General features: G+C 54.9%; 1 protein-coding gene across 3 annotated transcripts; it reads right to left on the bottom strand.

The window, feature by feature from the left end:
- Nucleotides 1–91: 91 nt before the first annotated feature.
- Nucleotides 92–18,495, bottom strand: PKM (pyruvate kinase M1/2). 3 transcript variants are annotated; one of them, XM_048081476.2, is made up of 12 exons: nucleotides 18,339–18,404; nucleotides 13,904–13,963; nucleotides 13,522–13,691; nucleotides 13,003–13,094; nucleotides 10,537–10,668; nucleotides 10,134–10,320; nucleotides 9,042–9,312; nucleotides 8,635–8,785; nucleotides 7,655–7,807; nucleotides 3,666–3,832; nucleotides 1,185–1,366; nucleotides 92–879 (listed from the first exon to the last, which is right to left on the bottom strand). In XM_048081476.2, exons 2-12 carry the CDS (start codon nucleotides 13,942–13,944, stop codon nucleotides 773–775), a joined length of 1,653 nt encoding a protein of 550 aa, XP_047937433.1. In that variant the 5' UTR covers nucleotides 13,945–13,963; nucleotides 18,339–18,404; the 3' UTR covers nucleotides 92–772. The 3 variants fall into 3 exon arrangements, with proteins under 3 accessions (XP_047937433.1, XP_047937436.1, XP_047937434.1); XM_048081479.2 differs by lacking the exon at nucleotides 13,904–13,963 and having other exon boundaries at nucleotides 18,339–18,495; XM_048081477.2 differs by lacking the exons at nucleotides 3,666–3,832; nucleotides 18,339–18,404 and adding an exon at nucleotides 4,334–4,500.
- Between the last annotated feature and the right edge of the window lie 1,819 nt (nucleotides 18,496–20,314).

Genomic DNA, 20,314 nt, shown 5'->3' on the forward strand with positions numbered 1-20,314 from the left:
CTACCGTAGGCCCCGCCCCCTCCGCCGCACGCCCCGCCCCTTAAAGGGCCCGCCCCGCCCCGCCCCGCGCGCAGCAGCAGCAGCCGGGCCGTGCAGGGGTGCTCAGCTCTTTATTGACGCGCGCGGCGCCCCGCGGCCCCGTACACCCGCGGGAGTGCGCAGCGCCCGGACACGCGGGCAGGGAGAGACTCGGGGGAAGGCGACGACACGCACGGCTGCGACACGGCGAGGGAAGCGCGCCCACGAGCCCGCTGCAGCCTCGCGTCCCCCCACGGGGACAAATAGCAGCGTGTCCCGAGCGCGGGGTCGGGGTGTGCCGAGGCCACCCGGACCCCGCGCACACGGGGACCAAACCACATGAGGTGCTGCTGCGGGCACAAGGCGGGGGAGCTGCGGAGTGTTACAGCGGAACCGTTCACCACACCGCGCCTGTTCCCTCCCCCATCACCCACTACGAGGGCAAGGAGAGGCACGGCACACCCTGAGGACAGGCACTAGGCTACGGGGAGGTGGAGGAGCAGAGTCCCATCAGCATGCAGGATCCTCCCGAACCTGCTCCGACAGAGAAACTACGGGGAGAGGGTGGAAAAAAACTAAACACTTCAAGTATCGGTAGTGATGGAAGGTTTCTTCCCCCTGCTGCTGCACTCGGTGGCGTGGAGCAACCTAAATCCAACTCTAGAGACAAGGAGAACATCGCAAGCGACTGCTGGCCTAATGCACGGGGAGGGGGAGCGGGGGGAAGGAAGACGGTGCTGGTTGAGGCAGCGCTTCAGGGAACGGGCACCACCCGCATGGTGTTGGTGTAGCCAGAGCCGGGGCGCCAGCCGGTCAGCACGATCACCAGGTCGCCGCTCTTGAAGAATCCACGCGCTTTGCCTAGGGGAGAAGGAGAGGAGGAAGATGTCAGGGCTCAGGGGCTCCTTCGCAGCGAGGGGAGCATCACCCCCCCTTCATGTGCTTGTTAAAATAAACCTGGTTCTCTGCTGGATGCTATTTAAAGGCTGCCGTGACGAAACCCGTCCCATTTCCTAGTTAGATGCAGTGCGCTTATGCAACCGCTGGCCCCCATCTCCCAACCAGCAGCTGCCTGCCTTCCCCAAAATGAGGGTTCCCAGAGCACCCCTTCTGGGCTCAGGGCGACCCCAGACCAGGAAAGCCAAGGTGGGAGCAGCGCCACTCACCAACATTCATGCCCAGGTTCACGCGGAGATCCACGTCCTCTGCCCAGGCGTCATGGGCCGGCTCTTTGCACAGGACGGGGAAGATGCCCCGGTAGAGGTGGGCCTGGCGTGCCGTCTGGTCATTGCGGGTGACAGCGATGATGGGAGCCCGCGGGCGGTACCGGGACACCAGGTGCGCTGACCTGGAAGGAAGGACAGCAGGCACGAGGTGAAGCATCACGTTACAGCTGTCCCAGAGCACTTGAGGGAGCCCCTGTACAACCCGAGGGGCACCTCCACTCCAGCACCAGGAGCAAACTGCCCCTCCTCTGAGGCCTTTGCAACCCCAAAACCATGCTGGGGATGACCAGGGGGATGCTGGCACAGTGTTTCGCAAGAGCCAAGCTCTACCGACAGAGCTTGATGCTCAAGTGAATTCCAAATTTAGCAACTGGGTGGATCAACACCAGAAGGCAACAGACCCTACTCCAGTCTTGGGGAGGGAGATGGCCTCAGCACCGAGTTCCGGCAGTGCCATCTGCACATTTTGGTCCCGAAAACAAGCGCTTATTTGTCTCGGTTGCTATGTAAAGGTGGCTAGGAGCCATTTATTCCGGCCTCTGCAAGCAGCCCTTGGCATCTCAGTGGGGTCCCTGCAAGTTCCTGCTGTTTTGATGAGCTCCCGCTTTATGGGATGGCGAGCGCCTGCGCCAGCAGGGCTATCCAGAGCTTGCCAGGGAGGATGCTTTCAGAAGCATCGCTACAGGGGAAACTGTGTCAGGGAAAAGCAGAGCTGCCCCAGAAACGGGTTTGACTACACCGATCGCTTGATCCCAGAGGAGTGGCAGCCAATGTACAACCCCGTACATTTGTACTCCCACCCAGCCAGAAACAAAGCCATTCCCCTCTGGAAGCCATGCAGACAAGTGCCTCTCATCCCAAAATGGGGGTCCCGTACACCGGGGGAGCCAGGCAGCCACCAGGCTCCTCTCCAAGAGGAACTGCTGCCACCCCCGGGTGGGGACGCCGATGCCTTAACATGGCGAGCAGCACGCTCTGGGCGGGGACAGCAGCTCGCCCCTCCGACACTGCTTGCTTACAGAAGGCACCTGCAAAAAAATGAGGTTAAAGCTGCAAGGCCAGGACATTTAGAGCTCCATGGTTCTGACTAGCATGCCAGCAGCTTTGCTAGTTTTTGCGACCTCGTTTCCCAGAGCCAAGCTCAGCAACACTCTGATTCAAAGACCGCTGCTTGGAAATAGGCAGCAGCCTGCTTGAAGCGCCCAGTCACACGTGCCAGCTCTCAGACAATCCTTCCCACACTGACCACGGAGCTGCCCAGTAGCTCTACGGGACCCAGGTACTCAAAAGCTGTAACAGAATCCAAGGCTAAAAATATTCAAATATCAGAGTTCAAGTCTTTTCAAAAAGGTCAAGTGTAAGACTGGAACCTTTTACAAAGAAACTTTAGAAGTACAGGAGTATCCCGAAACTCAGTCGTTCCTCATCTCTCCAGAAAGCAGCTACTTCAAATCATTTTAAGCTGTAAATTTACGTGGAGGATTCACTGATGGTCTGGTTCTTCAGGTAGACCGTGCCCAGCATGCACACTGTCACGTCTCTGCCGCAGCACTAGTTCTGTTCCAAATTCAGACTCTTCCAGAAAGCAGCCCGAGACTTACGGTCCAACGCGCTTTGAACATGGGGCAGCCTGGTTCCTCTAGATGGAAGAGCTGATCGCAGCAAGGCTGCAGCTCTCTACTTTGCTTCCTCTCCACAACTGGAAGAGCGAGTCTCTACACAGCAGTTGTCACCATCGCTGGACAGAAATCCCCAGCTATGCAGCTCACCTGCAGCCAAGGCGCTGAGCTAACCTCACAGTGCAGGCAGGCACTTGGCTGCTGGGTGCCCGCCTCTTTCAGCGAGGCTACTCGCAGGCAGGCATGAGGAAGGAAACTTGCAACACTTTCACATTCCCTCTTCGCCCCAGGGCTTAGGCAAGCTGTGCTGATGCCCGGAAGGTTCAGCAAGGGACGTCTAGTTTGGACGATACAATGAAAGGCTAAGGCCTTGATTAAAAAAATAATAATAAAAATCTGCCTCTGCTGAACTTCTGTCTTACAGCTAAGTTGACGATTCCTTGCTTTCCTTGCTAAGATGTTTGAATGAAGCTGCAACACTTATTTTCCCTCTACTCTTCCAGCCAGCACTGCTGGCAGAGATGCCGTGCAGAACAGGAAGAGGAGGCAGGGCCTGGTGCTGGTGCCACGCTGGCAGGGGCAGGCTCAGCAACTCGGTGCTTGCGTACGTGCAGATGTCTGAGATGTCTGCCCATCTCCCGAGGAACTGGCACTGCAGACAGGCAGCCCGGGCTCTGAGTCGCTGCCAAAACCCAAGCTTCACCGTTACAGCTCTGGGCTTTCAAAGAGCTCTTTTTGCACGTCTCCTTCCCCCACCCGGTCACGAAGTCCGTGTGACCTGAGGGAACCTGTCGCCTCCTACCTTCCAGACTTGGTGAGGACAATAATGGCCCCGCTGCAGCACTTGAAGGACGCTTCCACAGCGCCAACAGCAGCGGCCTCAGTGGGGTCGCAGTTCAGGGAGGTCAGACGACGCAGTTCCTCAAACAACTGCCTGTGAAAGATGGCGGCCTCGGCCTCGCGGGCAATCTACAAGAGCAACACGCGTTCGGGAAGACAACACTCACGTCAGTCACTCAGGACAGCACAGGGGAAGGTGAGGTGCTGTCAGCAAGCGAATGCTGCCAGCTGCTGATGTTCAGAAGAGTCGCCAATTAGCCAAATTCAGCTCTGCGCCATGGTGATGGGGTCACCACCCCAGCAAAGGAACCCTTTGATTCTCAAGATTTCTCTTCTGGATTGGAGGCACCTCACCCCGCTGATCCCACACTCAGGTGACATCCATGCCCAACTGCCAGGCACTCGTGCTCTGCTCCTACCTACCTGAGTCCTGCCCTGCGGGTATGCGCAGCTGACACAGAGCTGCATGCTGCTTGCTGAATGTTTGCAGTGTTAGCATGGAGCGTGATTTTATTTCCTGAAACAACTGTCACAAAGCACGTGTTGGCACTCTGAGCACCTAACCCACATGCTGGGAATGAGCGTCAGTTATCTTACAGAGCCTAAACCTCTCCCCTCTCTGAGCCCTACCTGCCGGACTCGGTCAGAACTATCAGAGCTGCAGCTAAGCACTTAAAAGAAGCCTCCACTGCGCCTACTGCCATGGCATCAGCAGGGTCCCTGTTGTTTACATTGAGGCGGAAAATTTCTTCGAACAGCTGACGATGAAACATTGCGGCCTCAGCCTCACGAGCGATCTGCAGGCCCAAGTAAGAAGGGAGGAGAAAAGAGGAAAGAAAAGGAAAGGTAGACCAGAGTAACATGAGATCACGTTAATTTACTTAATTTTCATAGTAATGCATGCAAGAGGATACTAAAGGACAGGCTGTGAAACGCTCATTGGCTCTCAGGTTGTGAGCTAGTTGAATGCAACTGTCTACCACACCAGGGCTGCACAGGCTGCTCCACCACACCATTTATCCGGGGGCCCCCGTGAGCTAGGCAGGCATTTCGAAGGTGGCATTCTGGCTGTAATTTGGAGTCCTTTCAGAGCAACCAAATGCAGATCGCTTCTCAAGGACCAGAGCAAGCCAGTTCAGAAAACACTTTGTTGCAGGTGCTTGTTTTACTTCCTTGCCCACAATGCCTTTAAAGTACTCTCTGAAGCTGTTCATGCCCCCTTCATACTCTGAGCCAACAGGTGAGCAACTTGTTTCCTACCTCACCCCCAGAAAGGGGAGATGGGCTCCTTCCCACCTTTGTTTAGTTTCAGAGCCAATGAAGTTTCACCTCTGAGTGCTATACCAACTTCTTCCAGTAAGAGAGGAACAACAGAAACAAGCCTTCCTTACAGGGCTGTCACACCGCATATGCTGGGGTGTTTGTGCAGTGCCAGATTCAGACCAGAAGTGCACAAAGAAGGGCTTTCTGGTCACCGACCACGCATTTGCAACAAGCTCTGTAACTCATTCATCCCGCTGTGCTGAGAACTGCTCACATTTAAGGACAACTCTCATCTCAGAAGGCTGCACTTGCCCTTGACAACCCGATAAAGAAGGCTTGCAGAGACTAGAAAAGCATGCAAAGGCTGATCATCTTTTCAAGGACAACTTCATTCAGTTACTCCCAAAGCTGAACAGCTGCTACACAAAGCATGACAAGCTGATGTTTAAGCAGAGACTGTAGTGCCATTGTCATGAAAGCTTTGTAGTTAGACCCCTTCCAAATAAGAATTTTGCTACTCTAGTGTTAATGGATTACTTTTCATGATGCTGAGAATTATCCCTCTTCCACAGATATCAGTTTAAGCCAAAGCAGTTAAGTGTCTTATGGCTAAATATAACTGCACACGTGACTGGCAGAACAGGAGTGCAGTGCCAACACCAGGACTGAAGTGGTCAGTTTTGTTACTGCCGGCTTCACGCTTCTGTCAGATAAATGAAACGTGCGTGTCCACCTCACAACACTTACTCCAAACACAAGCGCTGGCAGCCAGGCAGTACGTCGTCAGCTCCTGGTCCAGAGGCAGGCAGCTTTGCACAACATGCAAAGTGAGCCTGAGTTCAGCAGGAAGCCTACATCCCCCGTTTGCAGAGTCAGAATACGTGTGTACGTGTTCCTGCTCTGACAATGGCTACAGAAGGGCACAGCAATTCTTCACTCCACACCACAGCTGGCTCTATTTGCATGGAAATGGCTACAGGGTTTGCAGTTGGCATGCGGGCAGAGATAGTGGGTAGAAGTGGGAGAAGTGGAAGGAGAGGAGCACCCTGTACACCCTGGTCCTGTCAAATGGCCAGGGCAGCACTTGAAGACTAAGGCAATCGTGGATCATGAACTGGAATTGGAAGGAAGCCCACTCCCACAAGTAGGAAACGGCCTGCCCAATATTTGGAAACTTGCTACCAAACTCAAGGCAATTGTTTTTGTCACAGAGATGCCAGTCAGGGAACAGGAAGCTCACTTCTGGGAAGCTGGCTGGAAAGCGATTGCTACTTGAAACCACTGCAGCAACCCCACAAACCACTGGCATAGACAGGTCAAGTCACTGAGACAGAGGTGCAATGGCACTACAAAGCAGACGCTGCTTGTTCTCAGTGTCACAGCCCATGTTTGTGGTCTGCATCTCCTTAGGGAGAAAGCTTTACCTGAAATACTCCTGTGGCAGGGCTGGGTAAGCAAACCATGAGCCTAGACCAGCCTGAGACCAGACAACATATACAAGAGCTGCTCCATGCCTGAGGCAAGGTGCTCTCTCTGCACTGTGACTGCCTGGCCACTTCAGATAGAAATATTAGGGTAAAAACCTTCTGTATTTCTCCGGGGGCCTGGCAGAACGAACACTGTTACTCCTGGGTCCAGAGAAGAGGGAAGCACAGGCAGTGGGTACTGGGCTCAGACTACAGGCACAGCACAACCTGCCTGTGCTGAAGCTTTAATGCCACAATTTGCTGTAGCAAGTTTCCAAATCTTTGTAGGAAGTCAGCCACCACAATTTCGGGGTGAAAAACTGAGGAACTTTTTAGGTTAGAATTTGGCTTGTAAGCCAGCAGTCACTGCCCGGTGATCATCAGGTCATATTTTGCATCTGCCATGTGCAAAGAACACCACTCCATACTGGCCAGATAAAAGGCATTTAGGTAACGCACTGCAAACACAAACAGTCGCTCGGTTTATTCATCTATATAACCTGAACTGCAGGTGAAGCTGCTGTGATTCACAGCCCTGGTAACTGGGGAGAACCAGTATCTCTAGATGCTTGGCATCACGCTTTTTATCAACTGAAACACAAGCTGGGTGAACTTGAAGCAGAGCAGAGGTTTCTGGCAGTTCAGGCATGTAAAAATACGGTGCTGTCAGTAGTCATGCAACAAACACCCCCACCAAAAGCACCAGGTGCCAAATGCAACAACAGTGCTGTAAATCAGACTCACCAGCCTCCCTCGTTCCCTCCCACAACCCAGAGGAGTTAGCTGATACTTTTCAGTATCTAGAGATAAACTGCTTAAGCAGCTTCCTGACCTTGGAGAAGTTTAAGGAATTTAATACACTAAAAGGAAGAGGGCCTTTGAAGAAACCTATACCAAGGTAACAGCAAAAAAACTTGACCTTGGCCTTAAGTCAAAATTAGCATTAGGAAAATTTTAGGACTCAGAGCACTGCAAAGCAGTGCTCAGCTCTGCCTGGCAATAGCATGCAGCACACCTTGTGAGGTTTCAGGCCCCTCAGGACCATGCTACAGTAAAGGAAACCCCATAGAGGGAGCATGAACCAAAAAATGGCTGGTTTATGCTGCTAGGTGCTGCCACCTAGCACGAGACATGTTTAGATCTTCAGATGCAGGCTCAGATCAAAGACAGCGTGCTGCCACCTCCACCTGCGGGCTGGGCTCCCACCCAGAGCGCTACTCACAGCGTGCTGCATGCGCACAGCCTCCAGCGGGTAGTCTCCCTTGGCGGTCTCTCCGGACAGCATGATGCAGTCCGCTCCGTCCAGGACAGCGTTGGCAACGTCACTGCCCTCGGCACGGGTTGGGCGAGGTTTCTTGATCATGCTTTCCAGCATCTGCAGGAGAAAAAACCCGAAGTCAGGGCACCACGGAAGGAATCAGCTGCTTTTTCACTAGACACTTGACTGATGGCATCGAGGAGGTTTGCTTTGGGGTTGTGGTTTGTTGTTTTTTCATCTAAAACCAGGTCAACAGCAGGTCTGCACCAACTAAAGTAATTTTCATCTAACACAGGATGTTTTTTTTTTTTTAATACAGGGTATGTAAAGGCTCAACCTTAGTACAGCTGATAATGTCAGCACCCATACTAAAGCATGAAATCAGACTGCTTCCTGAGCAGAGCTCTTCCTACCCTTCTCCCAGAAGCTGGTGCAACTCCACATATTGCTGTATCACAGGCTGGCCAGCTCGTGTCTTCCTCAGGTGCTCAGCTTTACCCCCGCTGCAGTGTGCACAGAGGAAGCACAGCTCAGAAGTGAGCCCTGCCAGCACCTGAAAACTGTCTGAAAAATATTTGTTCATGATCCCTACTGGAATACATAAAGCTGAGGAGTGGCAGCTCCCAGGCTAAGGTGACTTCCCTCCCCCATTTCCTTCTGATGCAGCAGTGTGGGTGCAACTTGCTCAGAGTTGCCATGTCCCTTGCAAGAGTCCCTGTGACCTTACTGGGACAGATAACAAATCTCTGAACAAGTGCCTCAAGTTGAGCTATTCAGCCACTGCAATGCCTCTTTGCTCTTGGTTCCTCATCCTCTACCAAATGCCATCGAGGACGTGCCCCCAGCGTGCCCCCCACAGCACGGGGTGACAGCTACTGACACTCATGCCCTGCCAGACCCACAGACACTCTGGCAGTTACGAGCTAGCTTTATGTTTCAAGTACCTGAGTGGCACAAATGATGGGTTTGCCAGCCCTGTTGCAGCGCCCAATCATCATCTTCTGGGCAAGGAAAACTTTCTCAGCAGGGATCTCAATTCCCAGGTCACCACGGGCCACCATAATGCCATCGCTGGCCTCCATGATCTCATCAAACCTGGCAGCAAGAGAAGAGGTTCGTTATCCCTTTTGTCCTGAGGGCAGACTGCCTGCTCTGTCCTCCCCCTTCTGAAAGGGAGCACTGCTCTAGAGCGCAGTGCACTGCAATGCCATGGGCACTCTGCCCTTCCAGGTGCCATTTTGGTACCCTGTAACACCGCAGTAAGAGGGAAAAAAACAAGACCATAGGACATAGATAGTTTACAAAGCTATACAAAAAAACCCATCAGGAGGAGCATGAGTTGATCGCTCACCTGCGCACACCCTCGTGGTTCTCAATCTTGCTGATGATCTTGATGTTCTTTCCCTTTTCCCCTAGCACCTTCCTGACAGCATGGACATCAGCAGCTTTACGGATGAAGGATGCAAACACCATGTCCACGTTCTGCTCCACACCGAATTTCAGGTCCTGAATGTCCTTTTCAGAGACGGCAGGCAGGTCGACCGCAGCACCAGGGAGGTTCACGCCCTTCTTGCTGCCAAGCATGCCACCGTTCTCGATCTCGGTCATGACATAGTCCTTGCCTGGAACAGAAGTGCTCCCACAGTCAGCGTTTACCAGCAAGCTCCCCGCTGCCAGCTCCCACACCACCACCTGCCTGAGAACAGCACCACTAACAGCATCGATGCGATGAATGCACACCAGTGCTTCTCTTCAGTGGGCTCGTGTAACACACGAACTTGCAATTCACCCAGAGAAGCACAGCAGACCAGTTTAAAACCACTTCTATGCTGCTCTGGGGGAAGACGCCATTTGTTCCATGCAGGAATGGGGCTGCCTCCCTGAAGGGCTGCCAGGCTGCATTTCTGCATGTAGGCACCCCGTAACATCAAACCGAGTACCCGAGAGCCTCACCTCCCCACTCCTGCACCCTCTGGGATTGGAGGCAACACCTCCACGCTGAAACAGTTTATGCACCACCACCAAGGGAGTGGCGTGGAACTCACCTTGCCCCAACATTACCACTAAAGCTAGTTCCATCTCTAGCTACAAAACTTGGGGTTTATGTTATAAAATATTAAATCCTGCATAAAAAGAATGAAATAGCCTGCCTGAACAGGTGTAGGTTACAAGCACAGGTACACCCCCCCCACACCTCTGAAGAGAGTTTTAGATCAGTCTGGTGAAACCCTGCTCAAGTTAGTGACTGAGAGCTTGCTACAATTGAAGTAGAGATAGTTTTGCTCAAAGTCTTGCTACAGCATTAAGTCTGGCAGCAAAGTGTTCCCTTCTTTAATGGAAAACTGCAAGTTAAACAACAGTTGCTGAAAGAAAAGTCACAAAGATGTTCTTAGGAATGAGCAAACAAGCAGAGCTGGCAAATCCTGGAAGGGCTGTTACACACCTTTCTCCTTAACCAGCAAGGAAATGAGACCATCATCCACGTAGATTTTGCTGCCAACATCTACAACTTTGGTGAGATTCTTGTAGTCCAGCCACAGCACGTTCTCATCGCATTTCTCCATGAAGGCATCATCCAGGGTCACTTTAAGAGCTGCACCCTTCTTGAGTTCCACTTCTGCTGTGCCACTCTGTGTCAAAACACACATTTTCAGCAAAACCAGCACAAACAGGCACCCAACTGCCTCCCAGCTTGCAGCAGTTCATCTTAACTTTTGGTACAAATGCCAGATAATGCACACAGTTACTTTGTTCTCACAAAACGTCATTTGTCTGGGGAAAGCAGGACACAGGAACAACATTATGTAGTCTTATGCACTGAAAAGGGTGGAAAAAAATCAACTTACTCCCTTGATGAGTCCAGTTCGGATTTCAGGTCCCTTGGTATCCAGTGCAATAGCCACAGGTCTGTAGGTGATCGGATCAGAGGCGAAGCTCTCTGTAGCTTCTCGCACGTTCTTGATTGTGCCCTCATGATACTGGCAAGGAAAAGAGATGGAAACTTTAACCTCACTTCTACTCTACCACTGTGTACCCCAAAAACCGCCCAAGCTACCATTCAACGTGGCAGAACAGCAGCATGACCGGGTCTAGGATTCCACTGTCAGGCAGATGGACAAACGTTTTTAGTTTTTACAGCTCTGGCTTAAATCTCCTGTACAGATAAGGGATTTACTCAGAGGATATTATCCAATTATATTTCAGGAGCTAAAGCAATCGCAGGCGGAAGTTCAGGACTCCAGCACCGTGCACCAGGCTTCAAAACCCTTTCACGTGCTCACATCCTGCTAATACTGCTGGTTTCAGACACTTTTGCGGGGAAATTCCCATCTCAATTACCTTGAATGAGCTTCAGATGATCAGCAGGTCAATTTACTTTCTAGTTTAAACAATATTAGAGATAACCTTGACAAAGTGATGCAACACTTGACAACTTTTGAAGATAAGAAATGTCCTTTCCCCTCTCCGTGCCACGGGCTGACAGTGCATGGCCTGGCTCACCCGGAAACGTGCGACTGCCCCCATAATAACCTGCCTCGTGCTCGGCCTCGGGACCAGAATCCAGCACCAGCAAGGAACAGGAACAGACTGTGCTCAAGTTGGGCTGCATGCCCTCGGCCAGAGATATGCCGCAGCTAACTCTTTAGAGGAAGGAAAAATTAAGGTATTTACTGATCAAGCGTGCAAGCTGAGACTGAGGAGGCCCCTGATCCTTCCATATGCCACAGCCTATAGAGACGCAGGACAGGAAATGCGCCTGAACAGAGCCATTAGGTTTATCTGGCCCTAGTCACCTGGAATTTATTTATTTTTGATACAGATCAATGACTGCCTCCTAGGGAGGCTGACTTCCTGAAGAATGACGTACGCCAAACAGGAATGCAGACAGATGAAGTAAAAGCCAACTTCCTCTATAAAACAACTGCTGCCAGGTGCTGGGGCTTTAAGTTGGTAATTCAAGCCTTATTGAGTGTTTTAGGATAAACACTGTAACTGAAACACATGCAGCACATGAAAACCCCTGACTTCACTGGAGAATTGAGTGCTTCAGAGGAAGCAGCAGGGAACACAGACTTAGCCTGGCTACACTTGACAGTCAGACTAAACAAGAGATGACAGCAAGACAAACTGCTGTCACCTAACCTCATCTGTACGAAACACACAATTAGAAGGGACTTCACCCAAAACCAAGCCACGCTCCCTGTCCTTCACCCAAAAGCAAGCCACACTCCCTGTCCTTCACCCCAGCTAACAAGCACACAAGCCACAGTGGCAGCACTGTGTGAAAATTCAGTATTTAATCGAGTCAAGGTCCGACGGCTGTCCACAGCTAAGCACCAGACCTTTTGGTTTCTACAGTGCCCTGTGGCCTTTAAAGGCCACAAGGGTGACAGGCCGAGCTATTACGCACCTCGAAGCTCCTGGTTCAGTAAGCAAAGCCACCTACAGCTGTCACTTGGTTACTGTTTGACATTTTGAAAGCTGGAGGGCAGCCAGCGTAAAAACGCAGCCTCAACACTCAGGGCAGCATTCGAGGCAAGCTGGAATGGGATCCTTGGCTCCCCCAGCATCGCTAAGGATCTCATCTATTTTTATCAATAAGGGCTCGTCGTCCTCAGTGTTGATTTCTTTTGACCTTATTCTTATAAGTTTATCGCCCCAAGACCTGCGTACCGTGGTGCTAGCCCCATGACCACCAGGAGCATAACCTGAGCAGCTGGTTAGCCAAGCAAACCCAGGAGTTCAGCTCTTCCAAATAGGCACAGTTGTGACTTCAAACTGCTAATAGTTTTCTTTTGAGACAAGGTCACTCATTGATCACCCGCTTGCAAAGCCCCCAGCAGTAAAGCAAGATCAACAGGACAGTTGTGTACTCCTGCTGAGGTGCCCAGCACCGTGAAATAGCTCTCAGCTTCCGCAATTAACTGGGGAGCAGCAGCCTCGTGAAGTGAGCAGCAGGGCATGAGGAAGAAGTGAAGGACCTCACGGCGAGCAGCTGGCACACACGTCTCTAACATCAGCTACCTGGCTCCCGGGTACAGGTGGGTGCACAGAAGGGTGTGGAACCAACCTGATCTGCGTCCAAAAGGGCTTGGAAAGCGCACTAAGGTGTTACTAGCAGTCTCACAGGCTCAGTATTTACATCTGGCATGCTTTCCCCAAAGGCAGAGCTCAGTCTTGTCTTGCCTCATGACTATGGCTGCTCTGGAGCAGGCTGGGCTTCCCTTTGTATCCTCTTCCACGAGGGAAGGGGTCAGCAGACACACGTAAGGGCCTGCTCAGGGCAGCATCAGCTCAACCGCCACCCTTACCTCGTGGGTGCCGTGAGAGAAGTTGAGGCGGGCAACATTCATTCCAGATTTAATCATTTCCTTCAGCTTCTCCACGGAGCGGGAGGCTGGGCCTGGAAGAAGGAAGCAGTTAGAATATTAACTTTGTAAAAAAAAAAAAGAAAAATATAATAATGAGATAACCCACAGACGTCAAGACCGTTTCATGTGGAAGGGATAAGTAAGGCATGGTGGATACAGACTTACTCAACGCCGAAACAGCTCATTTCTACAGCAGCAAGTATTGTTTTAACTTGCCTTTGGGAGTGCATTTGAACCCAACCAGTCCAGACTTCCCTGGCTACTGGATCCACTCCTAGCAATACTACGGGTTGGGCAGGCATGGGAAAGTCGTGCTGTTTCAACACACGGAGCCAGCCTTGGCAAGGGATGAAGGCTCAAGTCGTCCCACAATTTCCGCAGCAAGTTTCACCAGCACAGGGGTTCGCAGCTTAATTGCTGCGGAGAGCTGCAGCTCCCTGTTATCTAGGAACCACCTACCGATGGTACAGATGATGCCGGTGTTCCTCGCAATGGTTGGCTCGGAGTCGATGTCCAGGCGGCACATGTGCTCCAGGAAGGTGTCCGCCATGGCAGCGTGCAGCTGCTGCGTCTGGATGAAAGCAGTCCCCGCATCGTGGTGCTTCGACATCGTTACTGGAGTCTTGTGTCTGGAAGAGAAGGAAGCCTTGCCAGGTTTAGGGATCACCCACGCTTGCTCGTCAAGCAGAGACACCAACACACCCACGTGATGAATATGGAGGTAACAAGAAAGCTGCTACTGGGTCATACTATCTTTATGTTCCTACTTGAGAGTCTCGGATACAGGCAAGACACACTTCTATTCAAATGTCATTCCCCACATAGACCACCCAAAGCTCACCTGCCTTCTATGCAGAAGTTCCCTTCATAGCTTCTCTTCATTGCCAGTCTTCCCCTGGAGCTACACAACGCAACAAAATTCAAGCACTTCAGCACACAGGCAGCGTTCTGCCTCCTCCCTCCCAGCTCTCAAGTCCTCTCTCCTACAAGCCTCGACTGCGGTGCCTGTCCCAAGTGTGGCCACAGCAGCTCGCTGCTAGCGCGGCCGCAGACGTGCTCTACGCAGGCAATCTTCTGCAGGGATGCACCTAATCACAGCGGGGTCCACCTAAGCTTAACACCCGTCCTGTAGCCTGCACAGATAAGTAGACTTGAGTTGATTAAACACAACACCGTGGCAGAGAACATGGAAAGGACTGAAGATTCCTTTAACATCCTCCTCAAGGTCTCTCTTCAAACCAAAGACACAACATGGCTGCTCCCACCCCCTATGTTCACCCTCACCCAGGGTGGCAGAAAGCCACCGCAGGGCTCGAGACTGTTTTTTTTTTTTTGGGATAACAAACTGTGAGCTCCGCCTGCTCACTTGTACAGGACAACAGCATCCCCAGAAGAGTGGGGAAGATCCCCATCCCATAAGAAAGCAAAAATGAATCTCACAGATGTCTACTGTGATGGGAGGGCACCCCGTTCACAACCGTGTCCTCTTCTACCTCCCATCTTCCTTCTGCTTTTACACCCAGGTAAAAGACGGCCTGGCTGCACTCCTACCCTCTGGCTGGGCAAGGCTCAGCTGCTTTGCTGGTGCTATCACCTGCAGAAGTATTTCACCACCTCTGCATTCAAAAAGCTGTCAGCAAACGTGTGATGCGAGGTTTCGTTAAGCAACATGGGGTTTTCTGCCTGCCCCGAGCACACAAAATGGTGCTCGCTGTGCATGCCAGGTAGCCCAGGGCCTCCAGCTTTGAAGCAGAGCGCTAGGAAGCTGACAGCTCTGCAGAAGAATGAAACCGTGCTTCTAACGCAGGGGCAGGGAGGTCCCCCGAGACCCCGCCGCGCCTGCCTGCTCCGGCGCTGTGCTGCCAGGCCCTCCCTCCCTCCCCACCTACGTGCGGATCCTCTCGCAGGCAGCCCTGAGTCACCCTCGCCTCATCGCCTCGCCGAACGGAGCGAGGAGACAGGCCAGCAAAAACCATAATTTGTCCTGGCAAGCGTCCTTCACCTCAGCCCTGCCAGAAGCTGCTGATTCACTGCAGTCAGAACAAGAAAGCCTGCCCACATAAAAAGCCTCGACAAAGTCACGTTATTACGGGAATGCCCGCTGGTCAGACCTGAACACTGTGTTTCAGCCCTCTAACTGCTGCTGCCGCATCCCGGAGCACCTGTCTGACAGCACCAAGCACGAGCTAAGAGGCTCTGCTGGGAAACGGCCTCCACGCACCTCCGAAGAGGATGTGGAGGAAGATGAGACAGAGGCTGCAGCCAGAGCACCACTGGTGCAACTTTGAGAACACGCGGAGGAGCTCTGCCTCGCTATTTCATAAGCGGCTCCTGTCTCCTGGAAGTCCCCCACCCACTCGAGCCATTTGTAATGCTAATTTTTTAACCCCCAAAGGCTCTACAAATTTACTAAAAGGGAAAGTGAAATTGCCTTGAGTCAGAATCCCCTTTCCAAGATTTTCCTGCAAACCCAGGGAGATCAGAAAAACTGCGGTGCTGTGGCCTTGTCTGAGGGGGAGACAAGAAAAGCAGCAGCAAAAAAAAAACCAAAAAACTCATCTGCCTGCTACCAGCAAGCTTCTTGTTCTTCTACTTCCTCCTGCCTCCCTTTACCACGCGTTCACAAAGCGCCTACTGAATTCTCCTGGAAGGACCAGTTTTATAAAACTGGCAGGAATGTCTGGCATTTCATAAAAGTAATGGGAAAGCAGGACTTCACGGACACCTGAAGGCACTGTGCACTCAGTCTGAGCGGAGCTAGGAAGGGGGAAAGTAATACCCTGCAAAGCCTGATTCCCTGGATAAATCTCATTTCCTTCCTCGGGGCACAACTCATAAATCCCCACGCTGATTGCGAGCTGTCTGTGCTTCAGGCAGGGTGCACTAAAGATGGCTGGCGTCTCCCTTGCCGTTGAACGTTCTAGAAAGCCGGGACCGTTTGAGATCGGCGTGACCGGTTTCAGCAGCAAGGTGACTAAGTCGAGCCGCCTCATCCTGCGGTCGGCAGCAAGAAACGTTACGTCTACGGCATCTCCAGCCCTGCCCCGGGGGAGGAAGAAAGCAGAGGCTGCGCAGAGCGGCAATCCCCGCTGCTGCAACCCCCTTCGCTGTTATCTCAGCCTGCAACAGAGGGAAGTGTGACTTTGCATGGCCGGCGTTAACCACCGCAACGCCGGGCAACGATGGTTCCCTGCTTCAGGGTCTCAGCTGCAATAAAAATCAAATTCTGTTGCAAAACAGGCTTTTAACAGGGTCAGCTCCTCTTCCAGGGAGGGAAGGACAACTCCCAGCTGCAGCAGGATGCCACGCCACATCCTTACGCAACTGTGGGATGCCTCCCAAAATGCGAGGCTTTTGGAGACCGGCTGCGACCCCAAGCACGCCCGCAGCTCTCCCATGGCTTGGGCTGCAGTAAACTGGTTGCTGGGACTGGGGAGGACGTGCTCACCCCAACAGTGCTGGGTGACACCGGCGCTTTCCTTGTGTGCCAGTGGGTGAGCTGTCAGAGCCACATACGGCTTGGCTGCGCCTGCCTTCCCCAGAGGGCAAAGGTACGCAGCAGGCTTAAAGTAAAATAAATCAGTACTATCAGTGATTATCAGGTGTTTGCTGGTGACAAGGAAGAACTTATCTAGAGGATACAGCCGGAGCAAACACACCTACCAACTTCACCTTGCGGTGCTCCAGCACAGGCCAAGCAGCCCTCCAGCCACACCAGCACAAACCAAACCTGCCCGCTATCAAGTGGAGATCTTTATAACACTACAAAAAAAGGCCTTTTTTCCTTTAAATTTATGCATAGTTGGGGGTGGAAACTGAGCTCCCCCAGCCACACGCTGCCCAACCGCGTGAGCAGCCTGGGGATGGAGATGTTGTGCGCAGGGTCTGGCAGCGGCGGCAGCAGGGTACTGCAGCCCCATTCCCTACGTGCCGGCCATCACAGCATGCTGCAGCCGCCCCGGCCCCCTCCCAGCAGCCACCGGCTGCCCTCAGGGACAGCCCCGGCCAGGGACGCAGGGAGATAAAGGATTAGCACGTGGCCCATCCCGCCTGCTCAGCCGGAGGAACATTTTGTCTGTGTTAAATTGAATTACCAGCTCGGGGCACAGAAGGGGAATTAACGCCGGCTTCGCGGCGCTCCGGCTAACGGCAATAAATTAAAGGTTTTAATAAAACGTGTGTTTAGTTGGAGAAAAAACAGACGGCTCCAGTGGGAGGCCCGGATGCGGCACTGCGGTCTCTGCCAGCAGCAGGAAGCGTGCTTTCGAGTGAAAGCAAAGTTTCTGGGGAGGGTTTTGCCCTGAATCACGGCGTCCAACACCTGGCCAGCAGCAGAGCGCCCTGTGCTGAAAGAAAAGATGGTTTTTAACCCGGCCGCAGCAGCACGGCACATGGGGCCACCGAACCGCAACCGCAGGGCTGTCCCTCCCTCGAGCACACCTAGCGCTCTCGCAGCACCACGTGCGGGCTTCTTCCTAGAGATACTTTAACTTAAGTCCTGCTTCGGAAACGGGGCACAAAAACGTGCTTACGACGGTGGGGTTTTTCAGTTCAGCCCTTGGGGTTGCACAACCGGCCCCGGAGCTTCCCCGGAGGCACTAAGTTCAGCAGAGCAGCTCCTCGCCGCCCAGCCCAGCCTTCGGGCGCCGGTGCCAGCCGCCGTCAGGAGCCGTCCTGGCAGCGGGGGGCGGCCGCTTCCCGGCGCGTTAGTCACCGACATCCCGGGGGCTCCCCCGGACGCATCCCCGGGCCTGCCGGATGGGTAGCGCCGAGGCCGGAACAAAGCACGTTTCAGACCTCGGCTGCTGCTTTTACTGCTCGGGGGAGGCAGCCGAGGGGCTCCCGCGGCCCGCCCCCTCCTCCCCCCCCGCCCCATCCCCGCCCCCCCGGCCCCAAACCCGCTGCGAAGCGGCCCCCGGAGCCCCCGGCCTGGGGGGGGGCAGCGGGAAGGGCCCGGGGCCGCCGACACGAGCGCTGCCGCGCCTCTGCCTCAGCGCCCGGGGGCAGGGAGCGGCTCGGGGCGGCGGCGCAAGGCCGGGCACCCCTCCAGGGACACGCGGGGCCGCCCGCGCCCCTCAGCGGCCCCTCAGGGACCGCTCCCCACTAACGGCCGCTCCCCTCAGCGGCCCCGCTCCCCTCAGCGGCCGCTCCCCCCTAGTGGCCGGCCCCGCGGGGAGGCCCCCGGCTCGGCACGGGGACCCACGGGCACCGGAGATGGCGGCGGCCCCCGGTGCCCGCCCGCCGCCTCTTCTTTCCCTGTCCGGGGCCGCCGTTACCTCCTGGTGCTGCTCCCGCCGCCACGCCCCGCACCCGTCCTGCCCGAGAGCCGCCGCTCCTCTGCGCGTGGCCGCCCCGCGCCGCCAAGGTGATCCCGGCCGCAGCACCGCCCCCACGGATCCCTCCGCCGGCTTCGCGCCGCGGGGGAGAAGCGGGGACTTCTTTCTCCGGCGGACGCGCAAGCTGCGGTTGAGGAGCGAGGCGGCTCACGCGCCCCGCAGCCAATCAGGCGGCGGCGCAGCAGGCGGGCACGCCGGAGGAGAGTGGCCGCCGCTCTTAAAGGGGCCGCGCCTATCTTAAAGGGGCCGCGCCGCTCTTAAAGGCGCCGCGCCCCTCAATTGACCCCCCCCGCGCCCGCTGCCCGCGGTACCTGCAGAAGCGCTGGGCGGCCGGGGGGCACCGTGGGGTGCTTCCCGCCGCCCCCCCGGCCGCCCCGCGGTGTCCCCCGGCTGTCCTTATGGTTGTCCCCAAGTTTTGGGGACAAAACAGCCGTTCTGGGGAAAAAAAGGCCCCGTGCCCACGCAGCTCGGTCCCGCACGGTGCCCTACACGCCGCGGCACCCCACGGGAGGTGGAGGCAGCGGGGGGCACACGCCATCCCCAGTGCTGCCAGCGCCATGGTCTGGGGACAAAAATAGACACTTGGGGACAAAAATAGGAGTCTCGAGTTACGCGCCGGGCCTGAGTGCCCAAAAACCTCAGTGGCCCTTGGGGGGGCACCAAAACGCTGCTTTTTGGCCCCGTTTTCCACCAAACCTCAAAGTCGCGTGCGTGGATTGAGCCATTTGGCTGTTTTGCCCAAAAAGAGGAATTTTGGGGGTGGCTTTGGAAGGTGGTGACACCATTGTCACTGTTGGGCTTGGGAGTCTTGAGGGAGCGTCCCCTGCTTTTCTGTTACCCCCACGGAGGGGACATTTGGGGACCAGGGTGGGGACAGTGCCGGGTTCATGGTGCGCAACCCTTGTGCCCCCTCTGCCAGCTCGTTGTCCCCATGGGGCAGCAGTGCCACCACTGGGGACAAGCCATCCGTCCCCGCAAGCACCCACAGATGCTTTGACCCCACTCACACTGGTGGAAGCACAAATCTGGGGACAAAACTTCCTCCCAGGTGTGGCACATCCCCGTCCCACGTGTCCTCCTGCCACCTTCCTCACGTGCCCAGCGCCTGGTGGCACCTTGGGTAAAGTCCAAGGCGGTGACAGGGACAAGGTGTGGGGTGTCCTCATGGCACTGTGGGGTGCGGCAGGGTGCGATGTCCTTGTGCCCTGCCGAAAAGGGGGGACAGAGGCAGGAACACTGGGCTGGGGACGTTGGGGACCCCATGCCAGCACCGTGGGGACCTTCTGCTGGGACCGTGGGGACACTGCTGGGGACACTGGGAACCCCATGGGGACATTCTGCATTGGGACCAGGGGATCCTGGTGCTGGGACAATGTGCCAGCACCATGGGGAGGGGACACTGGGGACCTCATGCCAGCAATGTATGGACCCACTGTGGGCACCCAGTGCCAGCACCTCGGGATCACTGTGCTGGGGACATCGGGGACACTGAGTTATGACCAAGGGGACACAGTGTGGGGTTGTGAGGGACCGCGGGGACCCTGTGCAGGGGACATGGGGGACACTGAGTGGGGATCATGGTGAACAACGCGGGGCCTTGAGGGACCACAGGGACCTCGTTCAGGGGACATGGGGGACACTGGGTGGGGACCAACACAGGGCTGTGAGGGACCTTGGGACGTTGTGCAAGGGGACATGGGGGTCACTGAGTGGGGACCATGCTGAACAACATGGGGCCGTGAGGGACCACAGGGCCCTTGTGCAGGGGACATGGGGACACTGTGTGGGGACCAACGTGGGGTTGTGAGGGACCGCAGGGGACCAGGGGGACCTGCACCGGGGATGCCGTGTCCCCCTCCCCCCCCCCACACGCACACTTGGGGTGTCCCTAGGGACACCGGGGGACATTTTGGGGT

This window comes from Anser cygnoides, chromosome 11, assembly GCF_040182565.1.
Source record: "Anser cygnoides isolate HZ-2024a breed goose chromosome 11, Taihu_goose_T2T_genome, whole genome shotgun sequence".
NCBI lineage: Eukaryota > Metazoa > Chordata > Aves > Anseriformes > Anatidae > Anser > Anser cygnoides.

What these genes read in the sequence shown, in the direction of transcription:
- PKM (XM_048081476.2), bottom strand. Translation starts at nt 13,944, where the DNA reads ATGAAGAGAAGCTATGAAGGGAACTTCTGCATAGAAGGCAG. An exon ending in AACCACGAGGGTGTGCGCAG is followed by an intron (nt 8,786 to 9,041) that starts GTGAGCGATCAA and finishes TCTTGCTGCCAG; the next exon opens with GTTTGATGAGATCATGGAGG. An exon ending in GAACCTGGGCATGAATGTTG is followed by an intron (nt 880 to 1,184) that starts GTGAGTGGCGCT and finishes CTTCTCCCCTAG; the next exon opens with GCAAAGCGCGTGGATTCTTC.